The sequence below is a fragment of the Chiloscyllium punctatum genome, chromosome 24 (assembly GCF_047496795.1).
Source record: "Chiloscyllium punctatum isolate Juve2018m chromosome 24, sChiPun1.3, whole genome shotgun sequence".
NCBI classification, from domain to species: domain Eukaryota; kingdom Metazoa; phylum Chordata; class Chondrichthyes; order Orectolobiformes; family Hemiscylliidae; genus Chiloscyllium; species Chiloscyllium punctatum.
The window spans coordinates 58,217,471-58,230,125 of record NC_092762.1 but is presented as its reverse complement, the minus strand read 5'-3'; the positions used below and the strand labels follow the sequence as shown (position 1 = coordinate 58,230,125).

General features: G+C 38.4%; 1 protein-coding gene across 3 annotated transcripts in view; it reads right to left on the bottom strand.

Annotated features, from left to right (window-relative positions):
- tmem259 (transmembrane protein 259) overlaps nt 1-12,655 on the bottom strand; it is a 55,412-nt gene that overhangs the window by 20,785 nt on the left and 21,972 nt on the right. For 2 of the 3 annotated variants that reach the window (XM_072593917.1, XM_072593915.1), the window contains exons 3-6: nt 12,276-12,453; nt 9,189-9,299; nt 6,099-6,221; nt 1,269-1,369 (exon numbers count right to left, since the gene is read on the bottom strand). In XM_072593917.1, coding sequence (XP_072450018.1) covers nt 1,269-1,369; nt 6,099-6,221; nt 9,189-9,299; nt 12,276-12,453 — 513 coding nt within the window. The remainder of the gene's footprint in view (nt 1-1,268; nt 1,370-6,098; nt 6,222-9,188; nt 9,300-12,275; nt 12,454-12,655) is intronic. The other variant, XM_072593916.1, reaches the window with a different exon arrangement.

Here is a 12,655-nt window from a genome sequence, read left to right as displayed (position 1 = left end):
TGTGGGACGAAACCAAAGCACCCGGAAGAAACCCACGCAGACACGGAGAGAACATGCAAACTCCACACAGACAGTTGCCTGAGGCGGGAATTGAACCTGGGTCTCTGGCACTGTGAGGCAGCAGCGCTAACCACTGTGCCACCATGCCGCAATAGAGGAAAGCATACTAAAACCCTTCTTCACTCACCTATCTACCTGCAACTCCTAGTTCCTAGGGAGTGCTGCTGAACAAACAGACCTTGGAGTGCAGGTTCATTGCTCCTTGAAAGTGGATTCACTGGTAGATAGGATAGTGAAGGCGGCGTTTGGTATGCTTTCCTTTATTGGTCAGAGTATTGAGTTCAGAAGTTGGGAGGTCATATTGCGGCTGTACAGGACATTGGTTAGGCCACTGTTGGAATATTGCATGCAATTCTGGTCTCCTTCCTATCGGAAAGATTGGTGAAACTTGAAAGCGTTCAGAAAAGATTTGCAAGGATGTTGCCAGGGTTGGAGGATTTGAGCTATTGGGAGAGGTTGAATAGGCTGGTGCTATTTTCCCTGGAGCCTCGGAGGCTGTGGAGTGACCTTATAGAGCTTTATAAAATCATGAGGGACATGGATAGGATAAATAGACAAAGTCTTCCTTTTCCCTGGGGTAGGAGAGTCCAGAACTAGAGAGCATAAGTTTAGGGTGAGAGGGGAAAGATATAAAAAAGACCTCAGGGGCAATTTTTTCATGCAGAGGGTGGTATCTGTGTGGAATGAGCTGCCAGAGGAAGTGGTGGAGGCTAACACAATTGCAGCATTTAAAAGGCATCTGGATGGGTATATGAATAGGAAATATTTGGAGGGATATGGGCTGGGCGCTGGCAGGTGTGACTAGACTAGGTTGGGATATCTGGTAGGCATGGACAAGTTGGACGGAAGGGTCTGTTTCCTTACTGTACATCTCTATGATTGTATGCTTCTTAAAAACTTACCTTTTTAATCATCTGTCTCAATTGTCACCCCATGTGGCTTGACATTCAAATTGTGTTTAACAGTGCTGTTGTGAAGTGCTTTGGGATGTATGACCATTATAATGGAACTTCGTGAATGCAAACTGGTGTTGGTTGAAGGACTTTCTTTGGTGGGGGCAGAGGAGAAAGAGAAGGTAAGTCTCCTGATGCCATGTTCAGTTCACAGTGTACCCTTGGGAGCGAAAAGAAGTTAAGCTTTTTCACCCATACATCTGGAAGTTGACTGCAGGAATAACAGGCATTAATATGGCTCACTAACATACTTACAAATATAACCATGATGACAAAGGCTGCCAGGTAGGAGGTTCTAGCCATCCACATGCTAACAAAACGATAGTGTTCCCCAGACACTACATTGCGCAAAAATCCTGGTTGAAAAATAAAACATTGGTGACATTTAAGATGCAATCGCCACATGAAGCAAAATGGTCACATGGCTTCTAAAATCCTGCAATAAATTGTTTATATCACATCAACAATGTCAATTACTTTATTTCGAATGGAGTTCACATACGGAGTTTGAGGTGTAGAGTTGCACTTACTGTTGCTTAAGTGGTTCTGGCAACATATCAAACTAAATTTGTTTGCATGGCAATTTCCATTAACAAATATATATAAGTCCTTCAATGATTAATTATAAATTATACCAACGATTACAGAGTTAAACAGAATATATCAAGAGTAAAAATCAAGAACTGAATCGATTCTGATATATTTTGAATTTAGGAATATCTGTTTCGGGGCAAGAAAGTTAAATTCTGAAAACATATTACAGACTGAGTTTGTGCTCCCTGAAGCACAGGAAATTAAGGAATGAACTTATTGAGTAGCAATTATAAGACTATTACATTTTTAACTGATCTGATTGCTAGAGTGTAGACAACGATGAAAGAATTTGGAAAACAATTTTCAGTTACGTGAAGAGTCAAAATTGTCACAAAGCTATGTAGACCTCAGAAGGAGGTTCAAGGATAGGCTACAAAAGGAGTCGGTATATAGAAGAAATGTTCAATTTGCATCAGTCCTCACTCTTGAAGACTATGTTCAACTAATAGAATTTATTGATTTTAATAGTAAAACTCATTATCAGACTAACATAATATTTTAAAACAGAATTAAGAATTTGGAAATAGAGCAACTAAGTCAAATTATATTTGCCCAAGTCTCCTCAGAGATTAGACAGATGTTACATCAACCCCAGTTGCATTTTAATACCTACTACACTCTGGGTTGTAGGCTATAAGGCAGCTAACTTAGCTAACTTTTGTCCCTATCTTTTAAAAAGCCAATAAGCCATGGGTAATGTCAGGCCCATTAATTTGATTTCAGTAATAGAAAATACCTTTAAGAGAATCATTAGGGATGCAAAATATGCTTGAATATGGTGGGACATATTAGGGACACCCAAAAAGGTTTCATTAAAGATTTCATGCTTTAAACATTATTGTATAGTTGATGTTCTCATGAAGATTATGAATGAGGGAAACCAAATAGACAATCTAACTTCCAAAGCTTTTATTAAGTAATGTAACAAAAAATCTGTACAGGATTATACTTTCAGGAATCATAGTGAAATAATGGGTTGCTTTAGGAACTGACAGGCAGGATGCAGGCAAAGAGTTGTTATATATTGATTTGGATTTGTTTGGAGCCAGTCAGGCTGCAGGGAATACTGTTGGGACCACAGTTCTTTACAATTTTTCTTCATGGTCTGGATGCATAGACTGCAAATCTGTGCATAATATAGTTAAAATACCGACAGCCTGAACTCCAAGAATATTTATATACATACTGTGGTTCATTTTTGTATTAACCAAATAAACTATTATGCCTTATGAGTGTAAGAAATATCAAAAAATTGACAGTACAGTAGTAGCAGAAGGATGGCAGAAGCAGAGACAAGGGATAATATGGCTAAAAGTAAACCAAAGAAAAGCACAAATAAGATAAGAATAGCAAGTAAAGGCAACTATGTTCTCATCTGAACACACACTAGACAACTCATTTGAAGTGATAAGCTATAAAAGGGAGCAAGCCTCAGAAATTATTAGGCCATCATGGACATTACACATTTATTGTGTTAATAATGTACATCGGTATTGCCATAATAACACTGATAATAGTTTAGAAGCATTGAAAATAACCAAGGGTTAAACGAGACTACCTGGTCAAAGTAGGCAACAAGAAGTACATGTCAACTTTCTACTGGATAGGTTAATTCAGGTATAAAAAATTTATAATTAGGTTAAATTGGACTCCATGGGCTTTGATGTCTAAAAGGTACTAGTAAGCATTCCCTAAGGTTGCAGAAGAATTTGGCCAAGAGTGTGGGATCTTCTAACAGTCATAGCCAAGGAAAGAACCAGCTGTGTCCATTTCTCATACTGTATGGATGATGATACTGGGGCACTAGCTGGCATGGTTACACTTGCGCAGATTGCAACTTCTGTTATTCCAGGGAACAACAAGCAATATAACACATCATTGCACTTTGTGAATTACTATATAGATACTATAATGCAATGAGCCTTGCTTCTACTGAATAAAATATTTGATCACTATCACTAATAATGGTCAAATCAAATCACTTGGAAATCAAGTTAAAAGATAGATCATCCAGAGCACTAAACTATGAAATTATGAAGGCCATTATGAGTACTGGGATTGTAAATGATGCTTGTCTCTTCAACTGGATCTTAATTTATTGTGAGATCATGCTCGTAACTGGTATGCTGTTTAATTTGAAAGTGTACTGTTATCCATGTGGACAAGTTAAATGTCCAACAGTGATAACTGATCAAGCAAAGTATTTAAAAAGACATAGAAATAAAGGAATCTGGATGCGCTTAGATTTCTAAAGCAATGTAGTGAAGTGAAAGCTAGAACAGTGTGTGCTGGGTGCATTTATAGGATCATTGATAAGTGGAGACATACTAATTTGACACTTACAAGACCCTGGTAAAGCCTCACTTCAAATACTGTCTGAGTTTGATGCCTTCACATGGCATGTTACATTGCAGCTTTTGACAAAAGTGCAAAAAAGATCGAAGAGATTAATTCTCAGTATAAAACATTTCAGTTATCAAGATATGCTGAGAGTTGCAACTATGCTTTACAGATGTGTAGACTTATTAATGATCTGACTACACTTCATAAGACTTAGGCCTAACCATTGTCCATGGCATTACTATTTATATATTTCTACTGTCAATATGCTGGGAGTTACACTGACCAGAAATTGAACTGCTATCATCATTGGTCCTTCGCCAAAGAGATGACTCTTTCCACTCACAGGGTGGGTGTACAGGAGGACAACTTAGAAGCTTAACACTATGCAGGACAAAGTACCTGGCTTGATTGCCACCCCATTCACCACCACAACATTCTCCCTTTTCATCACCAATGCACAGAGGCAGCAGTGTGGACCATCTACAAGGACCACTGCAGAAACTGAAAAATTCCACCAAAAGCACATTCCAAACCTGCAACCTCTACAGTCTAGAAGGACAAGGACAGCAAATGCATGGTAACAGCACCAACTGCAAGTTCCCCTCCAATCCACACACTATCTCCATTCCTCCACTATCAATGGGACAAAATCCTGGAACTCCTTTCCTAATAGCACAGTGGATGTCCATACACCCCAAGAAATGCAGTAGTTCAAGGTGCCACCACTTTCTCCAGGGGTAAATAGGGATTGAAAACAAATACTAGCCTAGCCAGTGATGCCCACATCACAAGAATGATTTTTTTAAAAAATGAATGGAATAGATTGTGTTCCAGTTGACAGTTTGGCAACAATAAGGTTGGAGAAGAACCAGGTTCAGAATTCTAAGTTGCAGAAAGGGGTCATCTAGGTTCCACGTCAAATGATGTTTTTTGCACCAGGGAGTAGTGGACCTCAAACAAGGTTGCTCTTTTGCGTGGCTCACGCTGATTTACTGAATTTCTTCAAACAAGAAATGGGCCCGAATCTGGTTGAGGAAGACATTACAACTGAAGATAGGTATGTCCTACAGTGAATTCAGTGATCTTCCAAACCCATTTTTAAAATAAAGTCTTCTGCATGCACAAGGCAAGAATTTTCAATATTCCTTCCCCTCTCCATTTTGGTCTGAGCTTTTACCCGTTTCTTACTCATATTTCCTGTTTCTCAGATAATCATAAGGTTTTGATAGAATCGACGGTATCACAACTGTGTGAAACAGTCAGATGGACCAAGGGTTTAACAGTCCATTGCTGTTCATATGTTTGTCAAGGATTTGATTCAGTTCAATAAGAGTTCAGATTAAGGGTGGACAGCTGTAGGAGTTGAGCCACTTAGAAGTGATGTCAAAAAATGGTTTTTCACAAATTATAATGGAAATTTGAACTGATTCCCCAAACTCAAATTAATGAATTTTTTTTTGGTGAGTAGTTTACAACTTTGAAACAGAAGTGATGGATAGAGTTAAAATATACATCAGCTGTGATCTAATAGAATTGTGAAATTCCCAAAGGGCTGAATGGTATCCTCCTGTTTTCCTTTAAATTGTTTAGATTAGATTAGATTAGATTACTTACAGTGTGGAAACAGGCCCTTCGGCCCAACAAGTCCACACCGCCCCCGCCGAAGCGTAACCCACCCATACCCCTACATCTACATTTACCCCTTACCTAACACTATGGGCAATTTAGCATTGCCAATTCACCTGGCCTGCACATCTTTGGACTGTGGGAGGAAACCGGAGGAAACCCACGCAGACACGGGGAGAACGTGCAAACTCCACACAGTCAGTCGCCTGAGGCGGGAATTGAATCCGGGTCTCAGGCGCTGTGAGGCAGCAGTGCTAACCACTGTGCCACCGTGCCGCCCACTGTGCCATCTGCTCTTAAAAGTCACCAAAGCAAAGTATATTAGTAAAATACCTATATTGACATATTACTGAAGGCAATAACTTTAAAAAATTGACACTTCCTTTTGTTTTAGATAATGCATGCTAACTAATGTTTTTATGCAGAACAGAAGACTAAATCCAAAGTATAAAAGGTACAGTTGATTGGTTTAAATGCTAGCTGAGACTAGTCAGCCATTGTTGTGGTGTTAATTGAACTCACCTTTGTTTTCTTCATTTTCAGCCAATGCTTTCACACTGGACATCAGTATATCATCATAGCCTAAAAATTCATCCAAAAGAAATCGGCTAAATCCATCCCCAAAACAAAGATCTTTCGTTGGATCTGTGAACAAAATTGCATAACGTAAATTAGCTATTTGTAAATTCTGGTCATAGTTCATGTGCTGCGTCAAAAGCACGAACAACATTCCTCACTATCAAGATATATTCTTTTTGACTGTGTGTAAGAGACCTTTTCACTCTATTTAAGAGCAAATCTTGGATTATTACCCAAGTATTCTCATAGAACAATGACCTGCATGAAAGGAGGAAAAGAAGTGAATGCCCTTTAAAATGCAAAACTGCTTAAATGATATATATTTGCCTTTCATGTAAAAAGCACCCTTGCAATCAGAGAAGAACCATTTAATAATGAAATCAGGCTTCAATGTTCTCTTCAAGATACTGGTTAACAGCAACACTACACCATTAAAATGTTTTGACTGGAAATTATTGCATTCTGAATGGACTTTCAATGAACTTGTAAAAGACTGGAATAACTCTTGTGCAATAGTGAACAAATCTCAAAAGTGCATAATACTCCCACAAGCAGCCAGAAGATGTAAAGGTTATTCTATGAATGACCAACTCATCATGCGGTGAAGACCATTAAATGAACATAGATTGATAAAACAGCCACATTCTAATTATGATCAAAAAGTGTGGCGCTGGAAAAGCACAACTGGTCAGGCAGCATAATTTGGAGCTGGAAAATCAACATTTCAGGCACAAGCTCTTCATCAGGCATTATGCTCAAAACATCAACTCTGCTGCTCCTTGGATGTAGCCTGACCGGCTTTTCCAGTGCCACACTTTTTGACTGATCAGCAGGTCTCACTTTCTCCACACTTTAATTATGACTACTTAGTTATCCCCAGCATGCTGGGCCTCTTTCACATAGAGAAGGCTAAGGGGGTGACCTAGAATTATTAAAATTATAATGCCTTTGAAATTATGGAGGGATTTGGTCAGATAGAACAGAGAATAATAGAAGTTGCTCCCACTTGTACAGGTACATAATCATAAATATAAAAGACATCAATAAATCAGGAGAAACTTTGCTACACATGTAATAATTGATGTGAACAGCACTGATGATTTTTGGTGGAAGCTAGATAACATGAGAGAGAAAGAAATTGATATAGATGCATATAGGATTAGATGAAATATGGTGACAGGAAACTTACATGGGCATAAGCATAGAAACTGATTGGGCCAAATGGCTTATTTAGTTGCTATAAATTCTATATAATTCTAATATAGCACTTGCCAAAATTGTTTAGTCAAGGTTTCAAATAGGGGCAAATAATTAGACCACCATTCAAAGTAGAGGCAACGCTAGGAAGAATTCAATCTTTACAACTCTAACTGAAGAGCTTAAGTGAAAGTTTAGGCTAAAATTTCAAAAGCAAAAACAATGTTCATTTATTTTAAAGCAAACATGCGAAATTCAAGTCGTAATAAAATCATTAAACAAATTACCTGATCACCAACTTATGAAATATTTTGGCTTCGTTTCAGCAAGTTGAGGCTTAAGGTGAGATCTTGCAGGAATAGTGCTTGCACCTTACAAGCTTGTGATCTCTATCAAATAGAAGGGCAATGGGAGCACAAGTATGGGAATAACCCCACCTGCGAGCTCCCTTTCAGGCTACACACCATCTTGACTGAGAAGTAGATCACTTCACTGTGCCTTCACTGCCACTGGTTCAAAATCATGTTGGTCCCACCAAAGATGAATTTCCCCAATTCCCCACACACAAAAAAAAATGAGCTCAAGAAGAGTGCTCACCACCATATTCTGGGCAACATATTCTGGCTCGGACAGCAACATCACAATCCATGAATGAATAAAAAGACCCCAAAAAAATAAAAACAAGTCTGGATTAGGATTAAAGAAAAGGCAGATCTCAGATAGTGCAGCAGAGATCATGTCCAGGAGGCTTAGATGCTAGGGGAAATAGTGACTTAGTGGTAATGTCACTGGGCTATAATTCCAGCACCTCAGGCCAATGATCTGGGAACAGGAGTTCAAATCTCACCATAGCCACTGAATGAAGCCAAATTCAAACAATACAATTGATTTTAAAACATGATTCACCCTATAAACAGATCAAAACAAACACAGAGGCCTGCTGCATTCAAGTGTGACAAGCAAAAGATTAAAGATAGCAAGGCAAACAGAACAGGACAGCTTTCAGCACACCATGTCTTTGTCTAACCAGCGTTCTAAAGTTCCCCAAGAGACACAATTGGCCTCAAATGACAGTAGGATCAAGGCAAAAAAAAAAATCAGCTCATAGAGAATGAAAATAAATCTGGTCAGTTTCTGATTACAAATGAGATCACTAGATACAGAAGTCATCATAGGCATCATTTTAGGGCTTGGAAATCACAAGACTGGAGGATAACACATTCCTAAATGACAAATATCCTGAGAAGGATGAAAAAAACCCGATATTTATCAAGTTTAATTCTTAAAAATGCATGGGAGATCATTTTGGTTGATAAATAGCAAACCTGCAGTCAGGTGAAAAATGAAAATGTCTGGGGAAAGCATGTATTTCATTGTGATTTTGAACCTGACACTTCAAAAGATTCAAAAGCTGTAGTAATATTTCCAATTTGAAAATTCTTATGTAACGTTTTTTGTTTTAGAAGGACAGAACCTAATAACTTATCCAACAGCATACCAGAATCATAAGGAACTATAAATATAAAACATGGAGTGATCACTGAAAAATATGGGGAAATGGAGGAAAGAGACATATGTTCTCTGTTCGTTTTTGTCCAGCTTTCACTGTTACTTATGTTTTCATTAGGTGTATTCCGTTCCCTCTAATTCTGCTCTACGGAATAAGCTGTGTGCAGTAACATTTGTCTGTGCTGGAAGTCTAAATGTAAGCAGTTCTTGCAATCAACACATGCTGCTGCAATGGAAACAGAATTGACAACTCAGACACCCATCACTTCAAGGCAGGTGCTTTCCCATAGTTCTAAACACAGTTTATATACCCATTCTACCTCTTACCTAGTGTAACTACCATGACTGGGATGTTTAGACGTTGCCTGGTACTCTGAGAGAGACGGAGAAATCCATACTCCAGCGAGTATTCAACAATATACTCTTCTTGTGGCCAAACTACAAAATGGAAAAAAAAATAAGCATTAGACATCAGTAAAGTGACAGGTTATACCATTTCCAATGGATAAGATACAATAGAGAATAATATGGGGCAACAAGCAAAGTTATAATTGCGAATATGCACTGTTAGCATTTCAAGATATAAAAGCACAACTGGAAAACAAATGTTAGGGTAATTCCTACTTTCCAACTGTGCAGTTAATTAGCACAAAACTGCAGCATTTTAAAAATAAATTTGTTGACTTTTGTTCATCTCTTTTCTCATCTCTTAAATTTACTTAACATTTAATGTCTACTTTAGAAGACAGCTCCCAGTAATGATGTTGCTACATCTGGTTCCTATATTCTGACAGCAAGTTCGCGGATTCTGCCATGTAAATAGAACCCTTCTGCAAAGTGAGTGGGAACCAGGGTAGATTGAAGAACACTGATTAATAAAAACCTTAAAACAAAATCAGTGGTACTTGGAAGTACCACAGGACTAATGAAGTTCTATTCAAAATAAATGAAATTAACTATAGCATGCTAGTTCCATTACATTAATGACTCTAGTGACAATTATGAATAGCACTGAAAACAATGGTGTTCTGATAATGGCACCCAATTTAAGTTTTTCCAAAAGACAAAATCACCAGACAATTCAGGAGTAGATTTCATCAAATCTCATTTACATCAGAAAACAGGAGTACAGAAAGTGCAAAGTGATCCTCTCCCATCTGGCACATTAACAATGTTAAGACTGTCAAGAAGGCATCATTTATCTTGCAGAGGGAATTTTTAATTCTTAATAATCTAAAATGGTAATTCCTGACAGTGGAAGCTCTGCTGTATTGTATTCCCTACTGATGCTACTATTGAACAAGTCAGATCCCAAAATTAAGTCTGGCTTGACAAATCTTTATTTTGTTTAACACGATGGTCATTCAGTGAAATAGAAATACACAAGGATGCAGAATATTTTCCATAAAAAAAAAACAGAAGATTATCACACAAACAAAAGAGGGAAAAAAAAGCCAAGCTATCTAAAAATTGAACACAGTTTGAAAGTATACCAGATTACAAAACAAAGTCTCATCTATTCCCTGAACCCATCACTTTACAGCATTCTGAGTTCAGAGAATTTACCCCATAGGGTGGCACGGTGGCTCAGTGGTTAGCACTGCTGCCACACAGCACCAGAGTCCCAGGTTCGATTCCATCCTTGGGCAACTGCCTGTGTGGAGTTTGCACATTCCCCCCGTGTCTGCGTGGGTTCCTCCGGGTACTCCAGTTTCCTCCCACAGTCCAAAGATGTGCAGGTCAGGTGAATTGGCCATGCTAAACTGCCCATAGTATTAGGTGCAATAGTAAGAGGGAAATGGGTCTGGGTGGGTTACTTTTCGGAGGGTCAGCGTGGACTTGTTGGGCCGAAGGGCCTGTTTCCACACTGTAGGGTAGGTAATCTAATCTATATCAAATCTAAGACTGACTTAACTGCTTCTCCCCAGTTGTGCTGTGAAAGTTTAAAAACTTTGGAATTCTCCTAAGTTTAAATCAGAGCTTGATTATCCTAAACCAAAAGCAAGTTAATACCGTTCAATGTTTACTCAGTGTCATAAATCCCACACTGTAAACAAATAATCTTCCATTAACACTCCAAGAGATTTGCAGTTACTTTCTCTGACATATCTAGATTAGAACATTATTCCAGGACTCTAACTTTCTTTTAAAAAAACAATCCCTCACAAAAATAATCAAATTCCCAACTTCACTCAAAAGTCAGTAATTATAACAAAAATCTAAGTAATACTGTGTTCCTCCCATATGATTTCACAGTTCTTGACAGTTTCTTCTGAACCTCAACTGCACCATGCATCGGAGTTTCTCCTGAATGCTGACCAATACTCTTAGCTGCACCCAATAGTACTCCAGGCTTCACTGAGCCCAAAGTGCCCAGTGCCTGCTAATAACTGCACCTTCACCTCTATCTTTCCTTTTGTTCAGTGGACCCACCACCAGGAGTGTCTGTCTGTCAGTGGCCCCTCCTTTTTAAGGCATCAAATGGGGTCGGGTAATTGACATTTTCCAAAACACTGCCTTAAGGTGTGCTACTTGTTACCTTTAAATGGTCAAGCCCTTCAGTTTAAAAAAAACTTAAATGGAACATGCGCATTCTGTAACACTGCTGCTACTGCATGCAGCAGAAACCATAGGCCTGCAGTAACATAGGCAAGTTACATTTGTCCCAAAACCAAGGCAAGACGCATTTGTAACAATACCCCCACCTTAGGGAGGGAGAAAAGGCACCAGCATAGTGAAGGTTTCTTTCTAATGATTTTACAATACCTTTGTAAGTGCTTATCATAAACTTCTAACAAACAGCTTATTATATACCACAAAGGCAACCTTTCCAATTTTTCTAAAATTAAAAAAGCAGATTTAACCAAAACATAATCAAATATATGTGGCAAGTAGTATTACCCTCTGCCTGGAATTAAGGTAAGTTTGTTTTGCAAGAATGCCAACAATTTACATAGGAGTAATGATAACAAAATACAAGTGAAAAAAGGCTGTGTGTTAACAGATTAAACAACAGTGTTTAGTTTTTAATTTTGAAAGCCAGATTTAGATGCTAGTTAGTTAGTGTTCAGAAGCAAAAGCAGCAAACTTAGAGCTTATGAAGAGCTGTATAATTGTGGCAAATAATCAATGAGTTTTGCATTAGCTATTATTGAAGATAAAGAAATTTCCACAGTACGTTTTCTTTAAAAGCAAAAACTTATTTCAACTTCTAAATCAAGGCAATTTTCTTCTTAGCTTGAATAATGATCATCACTCAGGCAGTATTTCACCAAAGTTTAGGAGTGTGATTAGCAATTCTACATCTCTAAGATGAACAAATAAGGGTCCTACCCAAGTGTAGAGTTTGAAAGATGTTGGAAGCAGGTTGGCAAGAAGGGGAAAAGTAGAGCTTTTATATCACTAAAATTTTACCTGCTCTTGTTAGCATCTCAAACTCGGAGACTGTTTCCTGCAGAGGCTGCATACCTTTACTAGGTGCCTCAGTGAATGAGAGCCCCTGGCTATCATTGTGTACCACCTGCGTTACAACTTCTGCTTTGTTTCCAAGTGAGGGCTTTAAGAACACTTTGGGTTCAATGTCGAGTTCAAACTGTGAAAAGGAGCAGAAAGGCAAGAAAAGTTAGGCATGCGTTTTCTCTTTGGGAAAAAAAATCAAGTGCTGAAAATGCACAGCAGATTGGCCAGTATTGAACATGGAAACAAATGAACACTGCTGGGTGAACCTTTCATAATTTCTGAATTAACTATAACCTTTCGAAGAATCAGGAGAGCTCCAGCACTTACCATCAACA